The 24,527-nt window shown below is 36.3% G+C and overlaps 1 protein-coding gene across 2 annotated transcripts in view; it reads right to left on the minus strand.

Moving 5' to 3' along the window:
* The window catches only part of dock1 (dedicator of cytokinesis 1), a 305,990-nt gene that overhangs the window by 97,215 nt on the left and 184,248 nt on the right, over nt 1–24,527 (minus strand). For both annotated transcript variants that reach the window (XM_038282563.1, XM_038282562.1), the window contains exon 28: nt 8,330–8,431. In XM_038282563.1, coding sequence (XP_038138491.1) covers nt 8,330–8,431 — 102 coding nt within the window. The remainder of the gene's footprint in view (nt 1–8,329; nt 8,432–24,527) is intronic.

Below are 24,527 nucleotides of genomic sequence, written 5' to 3' on the forward strand. Positions count from 1 at the left end.
AAAGTTTCAAAAAGTCTTTCCAAGTTTGCTGTTGATTCAGAAAACTGTTGATTGTTGATATATATATAAATATATATTAGGGATGCACGATATTGGGATTTTGCCCGATATCCGATATGCCGATATTTTAAAACTCATGTAGCCGATAACCGATATCGATACTGATGTTAAAGCTGGACAAAAATAAGTAGTCATTGAAAATAGCAGTTTTGTTATCCATTTCTGACACTTTGAAAAATAATATACTCAAATATATTTTCATATGCTGATATCAAATTGATTTTTAAAAATGCGGTATCGATCTATTTTACTTTCAAAATCTTGTGAAATTTCATCATTCTGTTACAAACTCTCGTAATATTTTGCAAGTTCTTGTGAGATTTTGTTAGTAAAATAGATCGATACCGCGTCAATATATCAACATATAAAAATATGGCAAAATTTCGTGAATTTTGGGGGGATTTCGTAGCATAACGATGACATATACACATTGGTAGAATTATTAGACAGCATGGGATTAATTTCCACTGTTATGCTGATGATACCCAGCTATATCTGTCTATAAATCCAGATGAAGCTAACCCATTACATAGATTACAGGCATGTCTTGAAGACATAAAAACCTGGATGACTCTTAATTTTCTGCTTCTGAATGCAGACAAAACAGAAGTTATAGTCTTTGGACCAGAGTCTCTGAAAAAGAAACTGATTAGCCAGTCACTTCATTTGGATGGGATTAAACTGAATTCAGATAATAAAGTAAAAAATCTTGGTGTTATTTTTGATCAGGACCTGTCATTTAAATCCCATATCAAAGAGGTTTCTAGAATTTCCTTCTTTCATCTGAGGAACATTGCAAAAATTAGAAATATCCTGTCCAGGGGTGATGCTGAGAAACTAGTCCATGCATTTGTTACTTCAAGGCTGGACTATTGTAATTCTTTACTATCAGGAAGTCCACAAACTGTAGTTAAAAGCCTTCAGCTGATCCAAAATGCTGCAGCCAGAGTTCTAATGAAAATGAAAAAGAGAGATCATATCTCTCCTATCCTGGCTTCTCTTCATTGGCTTCCTGTTAAATCAAGAATAGAATTTAAAATCCTCCTTCTCACATATAAAGCCTTAAATGGCCAAGCTCCATCTTATATCAGAGATCTGATTGTTCCTTATGTTCCTAACAGAGCACTTCGCTCTCAATCTGCAGGTTTACTAGTGGTTCCTAGAATTTCTAAAAGTAGAATGGGAGGCAGATCTTTTAGTTATCAGGCTCCTCTCCTGTGGAACCAACTACCAGTTTTAGTCCGTGAGGCAGACACCCTGTCTACTTTTAAGGCTAGGCTTAAAACTTTCATTTTTGATAAAGCTTATAGTTAGGGTGGCTCAGGTTATCCTGAGCTATCTCTATAGTTATGCTGCTATAGGCTTAGACTTTTGGAGGACATAGGGACCCCCATTTCATCATTCTGCTTCATTCTCTCTCTGTTCTCCTATTCTGCAGAATCTGTTAGTTCAATCTCTAACCTTCTGCTCTCTCTGCTTTTCCTCAGAGTAGCTTTGCCTCGTCTGTTCCTGTTTGGCTGTGACGTCATCCTGGAAAAAAACATCAGCTGTGCTGCTTCTATCAACACCCTTGTTAATAGATGTTGGAGATCGGCCTGTTTTCCAGTGTGGTCCTGTTTCTCTGACCGTGACTGAGTGGATGTGCTCTCTTCGTCCTCTGGCATGGGAGCTGCCTTGGAGCTCGTCTGCCTGGCTGTGTGTTTCCTGGACGGGGCCGCCTTTTACAGCTGCTTTTTGTATCTCTGCTTCTGTCTCCTTGAACCCCAGTCGGCCTCGGCAGATGGCCGCTCACACTGAGCCTGGTTCTGCTGGAGGTTTCTTCCTGTTAAAAGGGAGTTTTTCCTCTCCACTGTCGCTACAAGCATGCTTAGTGTGGGGGATTGTATTTGAGTCAATGAGTCAATGCAATCAACTGGTTTTCCTTAGATAGAAAACTTTGTATCAATTTGACTGTATGATCTGGTTGAACTGTAAAGTGCCTTGAGATGACATGTGTTGTGAATTTGGCGCTATATAAATAAACTGAATTGAATATAGCAATATTTCATTAGTAAAAGAGATTGATATGGTGTTTTTAAATGGCAATATATCAGCATATGAAGATATTGTGATATTTTAATGTATCAATATTTTTTCCCTCGTCTTTAGAAGTTTTTAAGTCTGTAAAAAAGAAGTTTTTGAGGAAGAAGAAGAAGTAGTATTTTTTCTTTTTTTTTAGACTTTAGAAACTCAGAAGCTGATCAAATATCGGGTTAAATATCGGTGGGGTGGCCGATGTCCGATATTCAGTTTTAAGGCCGATACAGGCCGATACCGATAGGGGGCCGATTATATCGTGCATCCCTAATACATATACATATATATACATATATATATGTGTGTGTGTATTGGTTAATTTTGAAACTAACTGTGTCCTCATGGTTTGACACCTTTGTTCCCTCACAATAGGAAAATTACAACAAGACAATTTGGCATTTGTGGAGGGGACAACTGCATAGTTAAGATTTCTAAATTTGCAGCTTAGCAAACCACAACACTTCTGGACAATGTCCTGATGAGACTAAGTACAGATCTTGGAGAAAGAAAACTAAGCCTGAAGCCTTTTACTTAGACACAGATCCAAAAGCAAGAATAACGTAAATAAATGGTAATCTTTAAAATTTGTCTAGACTGAAAAGGTCCAAATGGCAGGCCAGTGACTTTCGCTAATGCTATTAGGAATCTTTATTAGATCATTGGGCCAAGCAATAAGGCAAGCTAAGGAAGTAAAGAAACTAAATCTAGGGTCAGAGAACACAATATCAGGCTACTGATAGACACTAACATAATATATTTAGAAAGGCTCATCTTTACCTTAGCTCCAATTTACACTGTGTCTTTTCCTCCGTAGTGCAAAGCACAGAGAGGTCTCAACGAGCATGAACAGATCCCTCAATGAAGCCTTTTTGACTTACTCACCCCATTAATTTGATGTATTATGGAGGTTGTGGTTCTGCTGAAATACAATGGAAGCCAAAGTTTCTTTCATAGGGATTTTCTTCAATCTAGGAGCTGGTTTAACTAATCCTTCTCTCAAAAACACGAGTTTCAGGTGACACCATTCTGCTGGTCCTCAAGCACAGCAACACCATGGCCACCTTACCCAGAATTTGGTACTTTGGTAGTGCAGGTTGGTAACAGGTCCTGCCTTAAAATGAAGTCAGCATTTTGATAAAGCTGTCAGATAAAGGAGGCATGACCTGCTCTAAAACCTTACTAGTAGCTATAGTAGCTGCTTTGACTTTTAACTTCAGATAAACATAGGCCGAAAGACACCAACAGATGATATTTCACCTGGAACCTTCAACGATGATGCTTTTCTTTTTCAACTTTTTTTTTAATTGTCATTACACTGTAACAAGTACAGAGCAACAAAATGAACTCTCTGCATTTAACCCATCCCCTTGTGGAGCAGTGGGCTGCCATTGTGCGGCGCCCGGGGAGCAGTGTGGGGTTCAGGGTCTTGCTCAGGGACCCAGAGTGTCAGTCCGTGGGAGTGATTGGGGCTTGAACTCAGAACCTCCAAGACCCAAGCACAATGTTCTAACCACTAATCCACCACTTCCTGCTTTCACATAACACACAAGCAAGACATAAGTCAGATTTGTCTGTTCAGAGCAGCTCTTGGTGCAGTAGCTCTAGCTTCATTCCTTGTAAAGCTTAGAAAAATCTTAAATGAATTTCTCCTGATGTGTCTTTAAAGCCTGGGCTTCTCCTTGTTACCAGTCTATCTTTTTCTACAGCATTTCCTTCATCCATTCAACTTCCCATCATTACAGCATCAATACAGCATTTGGTGAACAAGCAGCTTAAATTGCTAAAACCTTTTGAGACAGACAATCCTGGTGGAGGGTATCAATGACTGCCCTCTGGACATATGTCAAGTCAGTCATCTTCCACATGACTAAATGGATCGGAAAACGACCATTAAATAACACTGATACAGTAAAAATGCCTTTTGAAATGAAGGTCATTTGAAATTTGTCTGAAACATTGAATTTGGTGTTTCCATTAACTGCCAAAAAGCCTCTAAATTAGAAAAACTAAATGATGGGAATGTCTAAGTGTAACGACTTTATATTAAAAAAAGATATAATGCAGGCTAATCAAGTATTTGTAATGCAGTACATAACATACTAGAAACTTATATATTAATCTAATATTCTGTGGTGTACTATAACACATAGCTGGATATCAGCAAACATGAGATTAATAAACAATCAAATATTGCGCCTGAAAATAAAATCCTGATACCAGTTTGTTGCTCTCCTTCCCAATTCACGAACTGCCAGATTTAGAGTTGTTGTCGAGTCACAAGAGAATGCTAACCTGCAGCAAATAGTGGAGAACTGCCGCTCTGAGGGCAAGATTATTCAGAGCTGAAATCCAAAATCATTGGGATTTATCTCCACCCTCTCACTGCTGCAACTACTGATCCATTTTGTTGCTTTTCACAAACCCTAAAGGCAAGGTCTTTTAGAAATTCAATTTCATACTTTGACATGGATTTTTTTTTTTTTATTAAAGGCATATCATAGGCAAAAAAAAGTCAAAATGCAGTTAATTTCTGTAACTAAATCAAAGTCTAACATATTGTACACACTGCTAATTTCTATGTAGAGGTTTACAGTTAAATAAAATAAAAAAATTAGTTTGTCAAAATCTGATTTTATAAGCTTACAAAAGATAATCTGGTTAAATAAATGTCTTATGGCAATACTGTGGCCTACAAAATAAAAGGGAAGACTGCTAACTTTACAGTTGCCTTATAGACAGAAACTGAGACATGAAGTCATGAAGAGCTGGACAATATGCCCAAAATGTATATCAAATTATATTTTTTAAATTTCCTTTAATATAACGATATAAAAAACATAGAAGTCTCAGAATGACTGCCAGGAATGCCCACAAAAGATGCCGGTACAAACAGGACAATATTTTTGGCTGCTTTGATAGAACTCCAATATAATAGGAAATATTGCCTATAAAAAACAAAAACAAATTTGTGGGACATTCAGAAGAGATGACCTGTTGCTCAGAGAAAAGAGTGACAATGGTCATAACCATGAGTGGAAATTAATTCATTTAGTGGTCGGATTTGTTAAGTGACATATTTTAATTTAAATATCTAATAGGAAAAATATTGAATAACTGAATACCAAATGGAAAAAAAAACGTAAATAAATATGATTTACACACATAAAAATAAATGATTGAGAAGAATTGGGAAAAATTTCAGAAAAACGAAGATTAATATGTAATATTATTAATTTGTATAATATACATTCCATATGCACAGAGGGAGCTGTAATAGAGGTGAAAAGCATTTTTGTATTTTGAACTGCAGGGGGCACATGGTAGAAGTAAACTGGATAAATTACCATTTTTGAGAAGTAATACAAATGTATAAATTGTTGGCAATGTTGAACTGTTGTACTGTAAAATAAACAGTTAATAATAATAATAAAAAAACACTTTAAACTTGAACTTTCTTAAAGGGAATTATAGTTTATTTTACTCTTTACTCCAGTTGACTTTGTCAAAAAGATTACTCATAGGGTGACACAAAAGCTTTCTCTTAAATCAAAGGAGTCCAACCAAGGAAAGTTTAGGAACCAAAGGGCCAATTTCAGTCCAGAAATTCCCTTCTTCTCTTGGATATTTGACTGCAGCACATAGCCCTTCTCACATTCTGGGCTGCAGCGCAAAGAAAAAGACAGCGATGCACTTTAAAGGTCTCCTTTTTTCACGATGATCCTGGGACCGATTCACACCTCGCTGCTCCTCCATTCTCCTCCCAGAGCTCTTTGGACAGAGATGCTGCTATTTCCTAAACCTCTAATCTCCATTTTATCGTCTCTTTGCCAAATCAAACCATCTTATACAGGAAAGCAATCGCAGTATAATGCGAACAGGTGAAACTCCATTATTGACAAACTGATTGAGCATGAAACTTAACAGAATAATAGGTACATTTGATAAGAAAATAAAATGATTTTGTTTAACATTGTTTCTTGTATCAACTAATCAGAGCTCCTAGAAGACCTCATCAATAAGATAGGAAGTCCTCTGTCATGTCTTCACTTAGGATTCCTCTAAGCAAATACCTGAATAACTGTTAACCAAAACTCTTTGGCAGGACATTTTAGACTGAGATGGGAGCTCTTTAAGATAATTCTGAAAACCTTTGGGAATACAGGCCCAGGAATCTTGGAATAATGATAACTGCTCAGATTTATGTAGATTGAATAGAGTACAGTAGAAGTGGTTTCAAAGCGCCCCTTAGGGATGGGAATCGAAAACCGGTTCCTGTTAAGAACCGGTTCCGTATTTTCTGATTCCATGGCATCGTTTGGCAGCTCGCTGAATGATTCTTTTTTCGATTCCCGCAGCACCAGAGCCAAGAGCCCCGGCTCTGGGGAGCACGACTTACGTCACGTTTTTTTACGTAAGTTACGCAACTTACGCAAGTTGGAAGAACTATTCGAGGAGGAAGACAACAAGCTGCGGTCACTTTGTGAATCAAAGCCCCGTCTTTCCTTAGCCCAGAGGGTAGATCAGGAAATCCATAAAAGCTTGCCCTCCATCCCCTGCAGGGATAGCGCCACACTGTGGTGGTGGAACAAGCAAGATACGCTGCCCTTGCTATCTGGACTGGCTGAAAACTACCTCTGTGTGCAGGCTTCCTCCACCCCACCTGAGAGGGTGTTCTCCACGGCTGGAGACACCATAAGCCCTGAAAGATCCTGTATCCTTCCAGAAAAAGCAGATATGCTCATCTTTCTGCAAAAGAACTGTTAATTTTCCCTACTACTGTTTTATAATTAGTATTTTTTGTTATTTAAAATAGGTTATTATCCCATCATTTGTTATTATACATTGTTGGTTATTAAGTTTGTTCTTGTATTCATTTTTCATTTAAACACAGATGTTACTCCAGTTTCACATTTCCTGTGGACATCTTGATCTTGTTGAGTTTGTAAGATTGTGCAATAGTTAAGTAAACAAAGTTGATTCTGATAATCAAACTATTTGTTCTCCTTTTCCCCCCAAATTGGAATCGAAAAAAGAATCGATAAAGAATCGAATCGTTTCATAGAATCGAAAAGGGAATCGGAATCGTGAAAGTCTTTTCAATTCCCAACCCTAGCGCCCCTTCAGGACAAAAGCCAGCCGAAAGGCCCTAGGTCTCTAACCAAGTTCAGCCAAGAATGAAAGACAGCCAGTCAAGGACCCATCATGTAGACAGGGGACATTTTAAACATCTACTACTGTATATGCTGGTGGGAAAATAAACAGCATCGAGTGAAAAGAACATTATACCAACTGTGGCATAAAGCTGGAGATTTCATGGTTTGCTGCAGAAAAGTTTAAGTTTTAGTTTTGCAAGATATTGGAAAGTATTTTTCAGGAATATGTTTCTGAAGAAACATTTAAACTCTGAAAGAACTAGACTCCGCATTATAATGAACCAAAACCTACATCATTAGTTCAACTTTTTTATTTTCTTTAGTCCAACTGTTTTTAAAGTTCTTTTTTGTTTCTGCATTTTTTTATTTTATTTATTAATTATTTTTTCCTACTTGCTTTGATTCTGTTTTATTTTCCTATGTTTAATCATGAAAAGCACTTTGCATTGTCTTTGTACTGAATAGTGCTATACAAATAAATTTGCCTTGCCTTGCCATTAAATCAAACAAGAAGTAGCTAAAAAAGGAAGTCGTGTACAGTCCCAGGCTGAGCTAAAGTCCACATGCTTATCTCATTCAGATGCTGTGGCATGGTGTCAAAGAGGCTGTACATGCAAGGAACCCTTTAGGGAGCAGGAGAAACTTTCCTCAGGCTGATGTTAGAGAAAAGCAGAGGACTCCAAGAAGTGTTTTACTAAATTAGCAAAAGGTTTGAGGCTAACTATTATGGCGTACAGTCACCTAATTTTAGGTCATACCTTTACTGACTAAAAAAACGGTTTATTGGGTATGTTTTTATGGCTTAACTTTAATGGAATGACCCTTCCACTAAATTAAAAAATATATATTTGTGTTCAAATATCACTTTATATTGGATTTTAACTTGCTGAGATGCACCTTTATGAAATAAAAGACCTTCCAATTTTTTAGCAATGTGAAAAGATAGAATATGATTTTTTTTATTATGTTTATGTTATGTTATACTTTATGTTTTTATAATGCAGAATGAAGAGGAAGACTCATTAACAACATGTACTCACCACCACGTCACTTCTTATCTTGCCAAATGTGCTGATCAGATGAGTGTAATGATAGTCATCCATCTGTCTCAGGATGGCAGTCATGCAGGCCACAAAGCTTCCCTGGAAATGAGGAGGAAGTGCATTCAGTAAACAATCAGGTTTAAATCAAAGGAGCGGGGTGGAATGACTCTGTGGCTGTGATTTTGATGGTTTCCGACAAGCTCAGTTGATTGGATTCGACTCTTAACGCGGACCTGGACTCTCCTAGTTTTAGGAGGTGGGCGACCTCACCTAGTGGGTGATCTCATTAACCTGCTGCCCTCCACTCCCCCGCTCTTTGTCTTCACTGATTGTAATGCCTGTAAAATACCAAGAGCTCTGTTTTTAGTGCTGCAGTTCACGGTCTTGGCTGTAGAATATGCAGCTGATGGCCATAAAAGAGAAAAGCTGATGTGCCGCTGACCGGTGAAACAGGTTGTTGCTGTCTGCCTGTCACTGCTTTACAGCGGAGGAGTCTTTCCTGACCAGTAAAGTAAAACAAGATGGAGTGGCTGCTGTCTTAGGATGAGGCACTGTGCAGAAAATTACGTTCTTGGGTAATTACACATGAGATTTATGCTGAAAATCAAGATAATCAGTCACCAAGAGAAAAACAAGGGGAAAAAGGCTGAAAATACAAAACTAGGAAAGAGGTGTTATTGCTAATAAGAAAAAAAAAGATGTGGGAGTATTTTTAAACGTATAAACAAATGGTTAAATATGTGTTTCTGATGCTTGTTAACATTAACATGTGGGAGTTCTTAAAAAACTTTTTCTCTACATAGTTACAAGATTACACATAGTTAGAAATATTGTTACAAAACTGAATTTAGTTAAGAAGCTAAGATGTAAAAAATAAAAAAAAATCAAACACTATGGTCAGTTAGGATTTTGTTCATTAGGATAATAAACCATTAAAAACTTTACTGTTTGTCTTAAAGTCTCCCTTTTTGTGCTGTTGGTTTGACTTTAACAGACAAAATATGCATAAGTTATTATTTAGCCCTGGTTCTGAACTTAACTGAATAACGATTGAATTATAATAAAGTGAAATTTCGATATATGGTTGAGGCTTTTATTTTGAAGCAAACAAGAGTTCTTTCAGCTGCAGTGTTTTTGATGTGTTCGATCAGAGAGAATCCAAGGAGCTGGTGGTTCCATAAACATTGCGGTTCAATATTTGTTTTGGGATTTTGGTTAAATCTATTTATTCCATATGTACTGTAGTTGTGGCTGAGGAGTTTAGGATTCTTTATGTTTTAACAAAATAAAAGCGACAGCTAAGTTTTTTGGTAAACAGCCATGTCATGAAGGATTTCATGTCTGCACACAAAAGCCTTAAAACATTCTACTAGTTTCTTTAGGGAAATAAAAAACAAAAACAAACAAAAAAAAAAATTTTTGTTATTAGAACCTAAAACTAGTCATGAAAAAGGTGTATATTGCCTAGCGTGTATTTAAATCGGGATTTAGTAGTTGACAAACATATGTAATGGCCCTTTTGAATCTGGCTGTATTCTTTACAGTTATTCATGCCAGATGACCTATACAACTGAAATCACATGCCAAAAGAAAACAATAATTACATAAAAGTAAAGGACACAGAATTTAAAGGTAGTTACATGTAAGGTGAGAATGCAGGTAGTAAAGATGTTATGTCACTGAAATTGTTAGTGTAACTCCCATTTCTTAAAAATAAAAATTGCGAAAGCACCTTAAAACACTAAAAATGTGGACTTTAGAATGTAATAAAATACAACCAAAGTTACATAATGAAACAATTGCATCAAAATTGAATAAAACTCATGCCGATAAAGATGTAAAATAAAAGACCTTTTAAAATTAGACACTTATTACAAAATTTAGTATGTCATGTTTCATTACATTTTGAAGTCTAAAATGTATCACATAATACACCAATATGTGTATTAATTACATTATTACATCTGGTTTACATCCTTTTTCGTTTTTATATAACATATGCAGTTTAGTGAGATATGTAGGTTTAAAAGGAAATTTAGATTTATTTAGTAGCTAAATCAGGACCAAGCACTTAAGACTAATTAACCCTTATTTTTAAAGTTCACTCTTGCTTTATTTTAAGAAACATTTAGATAAAGATAAAATGTTAACTTTTTCAGTTTTTAACCATACACAGAAGATTCTGCAGTGAAACTCAAGGTCTACGGAACTGCATTATTTCAGAGGTGTTACAGCAGAGAAATTACTGATATATTATAAAAGTAGTCTAGCCTGAATCAACCAAAGCTATAGAATTTTCTGCATCCCCTACCCACCTGAGCAGAGTGCACCAGACTTTTGTGGTTTGAAAGGACCCTTTATCATCATTAGGAGATTTAGAAAAAATAAATCAACAGGTAATCATTGACTGAGACTCAGCTCCTCTTCCTCTAACTAGTGGTGACTCTTTATTTGTAGCCTACTACGGATTAATGTGAATAAAACACAAAACCCATCAGTACATCTCCCAAACATCACAGAGCATTAATTCATTATGCATGTTTTCTTCACTTCTCCTAAATAAAGCAAAGAACCACTTCACTCCCCTTTCTGTAATGCATCACATAAATATGTGCAAGACATATGAAATTAATACAGAAAATCACTGAAAGTGTAGAGGCTCCTCCATCAATGAGGACATGTAGTCCTCAGCTATCCTCAGCTCTTTAGTGCTAAAAGCTCAGAAAGAATTAAAAGTAGAACAAAGGTAACCATGTAAGCAAGCATAGAAAAGAGGAAAATAAGGTTTTACTGCCAACACTGAATAAAAGATTCATTTTGTTTATTCCCATAAACATGGATAACCCCAAGTTAGCAATAGTGACTGGATTTTTCAGGAAGACCAGCATATTCACATGCTTGGCAGTAACTTCATTAATAAAATAAGCAGAGGGCTTCACACAAACAACAGTCTTCAGAAGCCATTGACTTGGTGCAGCATAAAAGAACATTCCTTGAATCCCTTTAGTTGTAAAAGAATCCTCAAGATAAAACACCCTCAGCAAACAATAAATGTTGTGAGTCTTGGTGTGGGACTTGCAAAAAGGCTCTGAGGCAGCATACACGACTGTAAGCCCCTTAAGCTGACTCGCAGTTTTCAATCAAGAGTGCCAAAAGAGAAATGATATACCTGCAGCTGAGAAAAAGGGAATTTATCTATGAAATCTGGGGCTGTCTCTTATTCCGCTTTATCAATTATCTCATCAACTATGAAAAAAAAAAAAAAAAAATCCCCAAAGCACAACTTTACTATCACCATCTTTCACAGTGGATCATCTTACAACTTCAACATACTGTATCAATAAATGGTCAGATATTATATTTGAGGTCACATTTCCTTATTTCAATTTAATCCAGGAACACTTTGTTGAAAGGAAAAACAAAAGTTGCTCCAACTAATATCAAAGTTTCCTAAAGATAGTTTATGGCGGAAAATACATTGTCATTTTTTCCCCCAATTGATCTTATTTAGATTATCAGATCAAATCAAGCACTTTTAAGATTTGGACTTGCAAATAATTTTGAAAGTTCATACTGTTTAGCTTTTATCATATAAAATATTCAAGAAATAACACTAAAATGTGTGTTCCAAAATGCAAAACACAATGATGGAAAACATTTCTTCCCAAAACCTGAGTTTAGACTTTTTTAACTGCACAATTCAGACCTAAATGTAAAACAGAAACCTGATATAACAGAAACTGTGAAGGACATGCTGCAGGATACACAGATGCTCATGTCTGCAAATGTAAACATTTAGCTCCACAGCCCAGTTCACGCTTTACCAGTTTAGCAATGTAACAGTCTTTGCACTTGTTTCACCTTAAGTGATTTTTTATTAAACGGACAAGCTGTGTTTAGAGTAAACCATAAGCTCTCTGAGGCCAGCCAGAGCTCTCATGGCTCATCCCTCCACTTTCCTCACTGGAATGACACCAGTTGTGTTACCATGACAACTCTTTCATTTTATACGGGGGAGTTAAAGGATGGAAGGTAGGTCAAATTAAGCCGTCTTGAGGAGAGGAAAAAAAGATTTTGAGATAGGAAAAAACTTTACTCCACAGTATTTACAGGCTATCCATCAATTACCTCTTTTATGAATTTGTGATGAAATATGAGAGGATGGCGCTAAAAAAAGCCTTTGCAGATTCTGTCTGACCCAATGACTCACCAGCTGTTTTTGATTGGAGCCGGAACACAGTTTACGAACCACCATCTTTCTCGCAGTGATATAATTTGCCATTAATGCCACAAAATGAAATTATTTATTTGACACAAGGTTGTTACCATGAGCTGTTTTTTTTTTTATTTTTTTTTTTTGATGAAGGACACCTGTCAAAATGCAAACATGAGCAACATATCCTACACCATCATCTTCAGGAAGCATCACTGTTACTTTTGCAGCTGATTTTAAAGAACAAGAGAGACTCCGGAGTATCATTCAAATTTAAACACGGTGCAGTCTGCTCTCCAAATAACCTATATGTGTTCAGAACTTTGATGTGTCCTCGAACAAAGTCTGAGCCTCTTTACTCAATCTAAGTTTTGGTTTCTCAGTGCCAAAACAAACACACAGTTAAGACTTTTAATCTCTTAATAGACAGTTCAGTCCCAAGTTTTTAGTTGACTGGATTGGCACCTGGTAAGTATTTAGATGACATAGCCTATATACTTATGCTGGTGCAGCGTACCATTTATTAACTAAGCTCTTTTTCCTGCTGTCACAATGTTTTACTCAAAGCTATCGTTAAGAAAGCTTTGCCTGTCAAAACGTGATTTAATTCAAATTAAACAATGTCCCTTTTGTGTGATGTTTTCCCCGAGGCCCAAAAACAGCAGTAGTCAAACCTCTGTTCAAATGAGCAACTTGGACAAGCTGTTGCTGCAGAGCTAAAGGCCAAAACAAATCTATGCTTCATTGGCATCACTTTCTGCTAATCCAAGACCAGATCACAGGGGCAGCAGTCTCAGCAGAGAGACTTCCCTATCTCCAGTCACCTCATCTGCTGGGGGAGGCCAGAGTTGGAGAAAGCTCATTTTGGTCGCTCATATCAAGGATCTTCATCTTCTGGTAAAACTCCAGATTTCAAGAGCAAAGGTGAGGGTAGGACCGGTAAATGGAGGGCTTTGCCTTTTCGCCACAATTCACCACACAACAGGTTCACAATTCACAACAGCCTAATGTAGCATCTGCATTATAACGGCTGCCACACTAATCCATATATAAACCTCACACTCCAATCCCGTCAACAGGACAATAAAATATGTACACTCCTCTGCTTAAGGTAAGAAAGCTTCTACGGCCTGAAGGGGACAAGCCAGCCTTTATGTTCAAGAACCAAGGCCTTGGACTTGGGTGGTGGTTCTCTTCCTGGACGCTCACACTTGCCCAGCACATGTTGTAGATCTTAGCAGGAGGGAGCTTGCGGAACCACACAATCTAGTGAAAGCAGGCCTGAAGGTACCTAAGATACTCTGGGCAGGTCTTATTCACCTCCAAAGCCTTGCAAAAGTGTTTTTTTTGTTTGTTTTTTTTACCACGTCAGTGACTTCAGCCTTTGTGATAAACAAGTCTGATCCAAAGAAAGAGTGTTTCAAAGTTAACACACAGCTTAAGTACAACTACAAACCACCAATCAGGTGCAAAATCTAATGACTGACTAAGACCTTAACTTTCAGAGATACATAGAGACAGTAGCAAAGTTGGCCTTATCTCACCTAAGTAACATTAACAGATGAAAAATGAATGTCTCAGCTGAACTTTCATAAACGAACTCATGCATTATATTCAAAAGAACTGATTATTGCAAGACTGTCTTCACGATCTGCCTAAAAACTCAGACAACTCTAGTTGATCTAGAATGCTGCTGCCTGCATCCTCACTACAATGTAAAAAATGGAACACATCACATTCCAGTTCTAAAGTTCTAACACTGGTTTCCCATGTTTTAGACAAATTTAGAAAAATATTAATTCTACTATTAATTCTGTTAGTCTATAAATAACTGAATGGTTTAACACAGTTCGTGGGTGAGCGGTTAGGGTGTCAGACTTGGATCCCAAAGGTTACCGGTTCGACTCCCGACCCGCCAGGTTGGTGGGGGGAGTAATTAACCAGCGCTCTCCCCCATCCTCCTCCATGACTGAGGTACCCTGAGCATGGTACTGTCCCGCCACACTGCTCCCTTGGGGCGCCATTTGAGGGCTGCCCCCTTGCACGGGTGAGGCATAAATGCAATTTCATTGTGTGCAGTGTTCACTTGTGTGTGCTGTGTCACAATGACAATGGGAGTTGGAGTGTTATCAGCTAATCAGCCACCAACATCTTCTGGCTCAGGTCTAGTCTGCATACCCAGAACCAAAGATTGAGAAGCAACTTTTAGTTTGTATGCTCCACTAATCTTTGACCAACCAATATGTTTAGAGTTACTCTGTTATCTTAACATTAATAAAGTTTGTAGTTTCTCTAATTTGATTATACATTTATTTGTATTATTTATTTTCTATTCTCTTTAATTGTTCCCATTATTTTTAGTTACCTTTATGCCACTGCAATACATTTATCTAGGTTTTCCTATTTTGTTTCTTTTTTGCATGTACAGAACTGAATTGTCCTGCTAGTGAGATGCGCTATAAACTTTTCTTGCCTAAAGCTAAGATGTGCCGTACATTCAAATATGCTTTTCTACAACTGATCATTGGAGCCACCGCTGCCCTTCTATTATCATAACCCTTTCTGCAAAGGCTTGACAGAGACACAGACTGTCAACAAGGCAGTACGCTTGCTGGGTAATTTGTCTTTTTTTGTCAGTCCTAAATAAATCCCAAATATGATTGTGTGTGGACATAACTAGACCGTACTTAAAACAGTACTTTGGTGTTTCATGCTCAAAGTCACTTTAGTCCAATGACTTCTTAATCTCGATGCAGGGTTATGCTGGTGAAGATTCTCAGTCATCCAGGTCATAGTCATTCCAAAAAAGTAAAAAAAAAAAAAATTCACTGGACTGTTTTCTTGTGTATGCGCAGAAAAAGACAGCTAACGGGGCACGTAGGAAACCCTTTTGTAAACATATCGCCAAAATGATTGACAATTAGGAGCATTGAAATGATCCACCCGGAAAAAGAACATCCTCCCTAGGATTTGTGGCATCTAAACCATTTTTAGTTCTGTATCATGAGTAGAACCTGACTGAAAAGCTGAGTTTTGTTTTCTTTTTTTCTCTTTAGAGATGTTATAATATGCCTGAGCAGTTTACTAAACTAATCTAAATTGTAAAGGAGAAAAAAAAAACAGTTACCGGGTATAACTAAGTGATTTACAAGATAAGGAGTAGAAAAATTGGTGCTGTTTATCTTATCTTCAAAGGTCACAAAATCCATTAACATATCTCTATGATAAAGCTGCAAAAGAGCTACAGTTTTTTTCAGTAGATAAACAACAAAGGAGGCTTTGCTTCTGATATCAATCATGCGGTCTAGGAGCTGTAGATTTCCCAAACCTAGACTTGATATCCATCTTATGCTCCAGGGCAAGTGAAACAGAATTTCAGTAGAAATGAAAAATCTTTGATTAGGGGGCAAAGACTGATAATTCATCTCACTTCAGTACCTGACAGTGGAGGAGGGGGGGAAATGACATTTACTCAAGCTGGGGAGGGTTTTTACATTAGCAGCTCATTGTTTTAGGCCTTTAATTAAGCCAGTGAGGAAATGGCAGGCCAGTCCTATAGTGAGCCATAACCTGAGCCTCCACACATTTCTAGACGAGAATATACCAGCAAGAAAGCGAGAAAATATGGAATAAAATGAGGATTGATGACCATCACCAGTCAAAATGACTTACTTAATTCCTTTGCCACTCTAAGGTAGACCTAGCTAGCAGCTAAATACAAACAAAATTAGATACAGACAGAATCCTTTAGCTTCACTTGTTTGCTATGTTATATATGGTGAAGGAGGAGACTTTTCTTATAAAGGAGCATCAAATGTCCACAGGAAATCATAAAAAAGGATTCCCAGGGAAAAGCATCAGGCTATTTTACTGAAATATTTGAATGACAAAACAATGCTTTCATGATGACATTGTTAACAGCACCATAAATAAGACCCATTTACACTATCTTCTGGAAACTGTGCAGAGATGGATCTGATCATGGAGACCGAGATGACTGTTGAGTGCAACTGGTACGCAAAACTGAACCAGACAGCATCAGACACAACCAAACCTCGCTAAACTAGAATAGTTCAACAGTAGGGCTTAGTGCGGTTCAGTTCTGGCACGGTTCTCGGATGACAAAGAACACATGAGCAGACCACATCATCTCCTTACAGTCAGCCACTGTAATCAAGAAACTTCAGACATTCATAAAAATACAAGCTTCCTTACCATGCCACACGATTTTCAATGATGATTCTGCTTAGCAGTGTGATGAACCTCAAAACCGGTAATTTTTTTCCTGCGTCTGTAAGCTCTGATTAGACTATCATTTGTCGTATCAACTTCTCAAAAGCCAACTGTCAAGAAAATTCACCGAAGGCTGCCTTCTTCACCTGACTCTCCACAAACAACAAAATATCACAAATATAATAACCAAACTTCCAGGATGCTACATTTCCTTGTTTCCCTCTAGAGAGCAGTAGTACCTTAGATCATCACTAGAAGGCGAGGAACCGTGCCAGCTAGCATTGTCTGAACTCGGCACGGATTGGTTTTTCAGAGGGGTAGTGTAAATTGGGCTACAAACCTCAAAAGTGGCAAATATATAAATTCAAAGAGTCAAAAAGGGACAGTAGGTGTCAAGCTCTGCCATCTATATTTAACAAATAGAAACCCAGTCCAAATATCCACTAATTAACTCATGCTTAATGGTTAAGGGGGTAAAACTTTTAATTTGGACTTTTGTCTTTACCTTTAAATACCTTTATTTAATTAGCAGAAATCTAATTTTATCACAATATTCTAACAGTGCTGTCCCCTCAAATGTTCTAGTAGATCCACTAAATTTGCTACCCTGATTGGACATCAGTCAGTAACTTTCCTCCTCTAGTCAAAGCTCCTCACTTGATGCTAAATATATATATATTTTTTCTGTCAATAAGTGTTTTTCATCTTGACTTTTCTTGAAAGCAATGTTTTTGCTAAAATATAAATAATACATGTATTCATGAAGGTGTAAAAATGCCTTCTCAAGCTTCCCTATGTCACAAGATGTCAGGAATAGATCCATATCAAAAAGTATAGTTGGACATGAGAATGAATGAATAAGACTACTGCTAGAAAAGCAAACAGCATGTGGATGATTTTACCTGGTCTCTGACTAGTTTCCCTCTCAATGCAAAGTAAAGAGGACTCCCCCTGCCTTCCTGCTGGCTGCATGTTAGAGCCAAGTGGGTTTGCTGAATCATGCACAAGTGGCCAAGTGCAGTGTATTGTACATGTCAGCTCTACCTCTATTTCACAAGGCAGTGTGAGAAGTGCTCCACACTGTTTTTGCTTTCTTTTCTATTCTTTGACTGGGCTATTTGTGTGCAAGTGGTATACTACTTATACTTAGACAAAACAAATTATTAGTATTTTCTTTTAGTCTGACACCCAAAAAGGACACAATATTAAATAAAATTACACTGCATAGGTACTTACCTAAATAAAACAACAAAAAATAGAAAAAGAACCCAACAACATTGTTTTAATCTCTTTTAATCAATATCTTATTACTCTTGTAACCAGGAGTAACTCTGTTTCTAAAAATATTCTGAGGGGATTTTATCCCCAAAGATGCACAAAGTATCATGAAGAATAATGCAAACAACAATCAAGTGTAATTGACGTATTTTTTTGCTAAAACATGTTTGTGGTGTTCAATCTTATACTTTATAAATGAAAACCTTTAGAGTTCATTATGTATAGGTGTTTCAACTGGGAACAATATCAAAGCTTTGAGTATTGCCTGATACCAATATTGACCTAATACGATATCGGCACAAATCTACAAACCTTTCTTGCAATTTTTTTTAGTTCAGAATGTTAGAAAATGCTTCATCAAGTGATATTAATCAAACAGAGAACAAGAACAAATTAAAGTACATTTAAAAACTATAATAAAAATATAACACTAATTATTGATATCAACAATGTCATGTTATTGGCCAATGTTGGTTATCTTTTTAACATGTATGTATATATATATATATATATATATATATATATATATATATATATATATATATATATATATACATATATACATATATATACATATATATATATATATATCAAATAAATAAATCTAGTATTAATAGCTGATCTTTACTGGCATCCCTCTGCCATTAGTGGATGCGTTTTAGGAGCGGGAGAAAGTGGAGGGTAACAAAATGGTGTTTGCTTGGGCATATGCTTGTGACACTGATGCAGTGTAGGATTATGGGGTCTTTAAAGCAGAAAAGCCATGTATGCACTATGGTCTTTTTTTCTGGCTGTCAAAAGGGTAGGTAATACGAGTGATAAGAGACACAGTCTGCAAATGTCACATCAACCTTTATAAATGGAAGGTATTTTCATTAGAAAGGTGTTTGTAATGCCCAAAGGTGTTCCACAAATGTAGAGAATCACACATTTTGGTTGGATTGACTCAGTCCTGTATAACAACTATAATAATAACAATAATTGTAAATAATGGTTGCATTTGAAAGGCATGGCCTTTCTTTCTTTCTTACATAACCATTTCACTGCATGAAAAGTGGGATTTTCGTCAATATACGGCACTGTAGATTGTCGTGGAACTTCAGGTTAGCGGCAGTTTATGGCAATTTGCAGGCTTCGCCGAAAACTCCCGTAAATTGTCAGAAATTGACGTGGAATTTCTTAGGCAGTGTTCCCCCCATGCCTCCCCCCCATGGAATTCTAGGGGAGGCTTTAACATGTAAATGAACATGCTGTGAGCTATACAAATGCAACCCCCCCTGCAACCCTGGGTAAGAAAATCTCTGATACAAAGAGATCAGGTATAGCCTCTTACATTTTAGCTTGAATTGATTTATTTAATTAAAGTATAGAGACCAAAACAGATCTTTAGCTGACAGAGCAATACATTTAGAGCAGTAATTATTTTTTTTTAAATTTGCATTTAAGATAAAAAATAAAATGTTGTCTGTCAATATGCTCAATTCACAATTACTTAAGTGGAAAAGTTTCAAGAAATGATTCTGAGATGATTCACTTTATAACATGGCGCATTATCCTGTTGGAAGTAGCCATCAGAAGATTGGTACACTGTGGTCATAAGGACATAGGTCAGCATGCTAAATTGGTTTTAAGTGGCCCAAAGTGTGGCAATAAATATCCCCCAAATAGATGGTAGAAATAGATCAGGCTCAGTATAGCCTAATTATAGACTCTTACATTTTAGCTTTGAATTGATTTATTTAATTAAAGTACGCTAGATTACTGTGTATGCAAATGTTATGTAAAAAAAATACACAAAATAATTTACTTCAAAAATTAGTTTTAATCAGAATCAGTTGGCTGTAATGGTTAAATAATTTTTTTTTTTTTTGTTATTGAATATATAAGAAAACAATAACAATCTCAAATAACAAGTCAATAACAAATATTTCAATACAAGAAGAAATATCACAACTCCTGCTTTTGAAAAATAAAATTAAATGCACAGGCTGGAACAAAGTATAAAATAAAATAAATAAAAATAAATAAAATAATAATAGTAGTTAAAGTAAATTAATCAGTGGGGACTACCAACTGAAATTCTTCAATTAACTCAAACAATTTAATTGCATTTAAATTCTGCATCTTTCTCAGACATCTTTTGAAAAGGGAAAGTTCATTTTTGAGAGCAGAGATTGAGAGGGAGCATTTTGCATAGCGACATTTATGGATATAATACTTTGTTACAATTATTAGAATATTGATTAAAAATTCCAAATTTTTTTTCTTTAATGGATAAACCGAATTGAATGTTTTGCCAGGAAATAAAATCTAAATTTATTGTTTTAGAAGACAGAAAGGTTCGAAGTTGATCCCATAAGTTTAATACTTCTTTACATTCATAAAAAAGATGTTTAGTTGTTTCCAATTGAGTTGTACAAAAGCCACAATTCTCAACATTAAACTTAAATCTCTCTCTTAAAAACTCATTTGAAGGATATATGTTATTTATTATTTTAAATTGTAATTCTTTATATTTAGGAGGAATTGGGAATTTCAAATAATTTGTCCTAATTTTGACTATCATAGATTTCTTAAAATTTTGTAAGAGAGCTGTGCTTTTTGTTCTTCCTGGGTACATATTATTTATAGAATATTGATTCAAAAACTTGTTGTTGCATTTATTATCTCTAATGTCCACCTGCTCAAATTCAATCTTATGGATACAAACAATTGCAATTGCAAACAATTTATAGGTGCATTACCGCCACCTTCCAGAATGGAGCGACGCGAGCTCTTCTCGCGAGTCCTTCCGTATAACAATGACGTCGTATGTGATTGGAGGAGCCTGATGAGCCTTCGGCCCCATCGTCCAATCACGTGTGAGCTTTTGTGCACTACGTCTTCTCGCGAGACCAGCATATTAGCAGACATGTTTGTGTTACTATACTCAGAAGAGCTTCATCTCCAGTTACCGTGTTTGTAAAATGGATGGAGAAAATAATGGTTAATAGATTAGGATACTATCTTGAGAAGAATAATCTAATTAATGGATATCAATGTGGATTCAGAACTGGAAGATCAACAATAGATGCTCTAACTAGAGTCAGTAATGACATAGAGAAAGCTTTAAAAATGAAGGAAATAATGATTATAGTATTTTTTGACATAGAAAAAGCATATGACTCACTATGGAAAGAAGGATTACTTATAAAAATGAAACAGATGGGAATAGGTGGGAGAATGTATAATTGGATAGCAAATTTTCTACTAAATAGAAAAATAAGAGTAAAAATTGGGAATGACTATTCAAATGAATATAATGTTGAAAATGGAATACCACAAGGTAGTGTAATTAGTCCAATTTTATTTAATATTATGATCAATGATATATTCTATGAAACTGATAAATGTATAAAATCCGCACTATATGCAGATGATGGGGCCATATGGATGAAAGGGAAAAATATTAAACATGTTGTAGAAAATATTAAAAAAGCAATTAGTAAAGTTGAAAAATGGTCTTATGAATGGGGTTTCAAATTATCAGCAACCAAATCTTGCTATATGGTTGTCACAAAGAAGAGAAATATTAATATAGAAACAATAACATTATATGGACAGACTTTAGAAAGAGTAACAGAATATAAATATCTAGGTTTATGGTTGGACAGTTCTTACTCATGGAAAACACATATAGATAACTTAGAAACCAAATGTAAAAAAGTTATTAATATATTAAAGGCTGTGGCTGGAAACAATTGGGGGGCAGATACTGTAGACAGTCATTATTAAGCATATACAGGGCTCTAATGAGAGCAATAATAGATTATGGCAGCATTATATATGGAGCAGCAGCTAAAACATCATTACAAAAAATAGAAAGATTACAGTGTAGGGCTTTACAAATATGTACAGGAGCAATAAAAACAACACCTATTAATGCTCTATTAATTGAAAGTGGGGAAACTCCACTTGAAATGAGGAGAATTAAATTAGCTTTAGCATATTGGATGAAAATTAAAAGTAATATAGATGATCATGTGAATTCAACTATTCTGCAAAATTGTTGGGAATATGTGAAGTTCCAAAGTAATGGGTTTGGATGGATGGTTAGGAAATTGATTAAAAAGTATAGACTAGAAGACAAGGAAATAGCTCAATTTAACCCAATTAGCGTTATTCCTCCATGGCTAATACCTGAGGTTAATGTAGATTTGCAAATCAATACAATGAAAAATGATTGGAATATAAATGAAATAGGGATAAAAACTGATATTTATTTAAGAACTACATATAATAATTGCCTTAAAAATTATACAGATGGTTCTAAAAATCTAAAAGGTTATGTGGGTATAGGAATATATATCCCAGAGTTTAAAAAATGTATTCATAAAAGAATATCAGATCAATTGTCGGTATTTACAGCAGAAATGGTGGCAGTTATATTAGGCTTGCAATGGGTGGAGGAGATTTGACCAATCAGGGTGGTGGTGTGCACAGACTCTAAAGCAGTAGTGGAAAGTATTAAGGGAGAAGGAAATAATAGAAAAGATTTGGTATTAGAAATTCATCATATTTTATTTAGACTATATAGGGGTGGCATTGATGTTTGGTTTTGTTGGGTGCCGGCACATGAAGGAGTAAAAGGCAATGAAAAGGCAGATAAATTAGCTAAAAGGGCTTTAGAGGGGGAAATAACGATTTCAATTCCTTTTGGAAAAGGGGAAGGGAAATCACTTATTAAAAGTAAAGAAATGGAGGAATGGCAAAAAATATGGAACGAAGATAGGAAAAGAAGAAGATTATATGAAGTGCAAAAGTCAGTTCGAATTCGAAACATTAATAAAAGAAACAGAAGAGAAGAAATAATAGTTAGTAGATTAAGAATAGGTCATACCTACTTAAATGACATGCTTTATTTAATAGGGAGGAAAAATAGTGATAAATGTGAGAAATGTGGTGAAAAAGAAAATGTAGAACACATACTGATGAACTGTAAGTTATATGAACACGAAAGGGAAAAATTAAAGAGAATAGTTAGAAGTATAGGGCATGAATGGAATCTTAAAGGAATATTAGGAAATTAAGGAAACATAACAGATATTCATAAACTAAGGAAAGCATTGTTTATGTATCTTAAGAATACAAAATTAAAAAATAGAATCTAATAGATGTGAAGTAACGTTGCTACACACTCATGTACAGTAGGTGGCGGTATGCACCTTAAAGTTGCTTGTGATCCGCCATAATAGAAAAGAAGAAGAAGAACCGTGTTTGTATTTTGTTGTTACGTGAACAATGGCTGCACGACGTCTCGCGTTCAACTCGCCTCCAACTGCTCTTAGTCCACAACTTTCGGCCAGCCCGCAGACTGACGAGAAGAAACTGCTGATTGCTATCAGCGGACTGTCTCGTCAGCTTGCCCAACATACTGCCGACTAGGGGTGTAAATAATAATCGTTTTGTATCGATGCATCGATCCAAAAGCCGACGATCCGATGCATCGACACGTCCGCAAGATAATCGATTAATGTTTTTTTTCCTCCGGTCTATTTTTATCCATTTGCTCCTGGGCGTAATTCTCCCTCCCGTGCTGCGGTGGCGCTAAACCTATTTTGCCCTCCTACCGCGCTTCCTGGTTATACTCTTACAGCAGTTTGTTGCAGCAAGCTTCACACAGACATTTTTAAATTATGCTCAGTATTGAAGCGTGGTCTGGGCTACACGCTGTGGGTCTAGATACGGCCGAGGCGATGAGGAAGTGGCGGCGAGTTTAGTCCGACGACGGAGGGACAATGGGGCAAAAAGAGCGGAGATTCAGCTGGAAAAAGGCTCCCAGCGTTCTCGCGCACCTCGCTCTTCTAGCGGGTCAAACTTCACGAGTTGTTTTCCGCAATTTCGGTCATAAAAACAAAACAAGCCGGCCTCCTGTCTGGTGCACTGTTTGCGGTCAGCTACAATCTGGGAGAGGAGCAGCGGAGCGTCTCTCAAGGGGGCGGTGACATCGACACTCTGGAGCCTTCTTCTTCTTCTTTTTTTTAATGGCGGTTGGCAAACAACTTATAGTTGCATTACCGCCACCTTCCAGAATGGAGTATGGACCAGACAAACTATTATATTCTCCCTAAAATACCCGTTCTTCTTAGAAAATTTAAAATACTACCAAAAACTACATCCCCAGATGACCTTTGAAACAATTCCCTTATATCTAGTTTATTTTTATTCCTGTCTAACTCTCTAAGCAACATCTCTCTTTCCTGAGTATATTTATTACATTCTAAAAGAATATGTTGGACAGTTTCTCTGGAGCCGAGGTATTGCATTGAACTCATTACACTGATATTGTGCAGTATTTTTGCAGTATTTTTTGATGCAACTTTTCTACTTCTGTTATTTGCTGTTGTTTCTAAAGAAAATGCATAATGATTTTACAGCTTTCATTGATTTATTTCAAACTTGAAACTTTGTTTAGCCTGTAAGGTGTAAAAA

Source organism: Cyprinodon tularosa, unplaced genomic scaffold (genome assembly GCF_016077235.1).
Source record: "Cyprinodon tularosa strain WSP-4 unplaced genomic scaffold, ASM1607723v1 ctg185, whole genome shotgun sequence".
In the NCBI taxonomy this organism is placed as follows: Eukaryota; Metazoa; Chordata; class Actinopteri; order Cyprinodontiformes; family Cyprinodontidae; genus Cyprinodon; species Cyprinodon tularosa.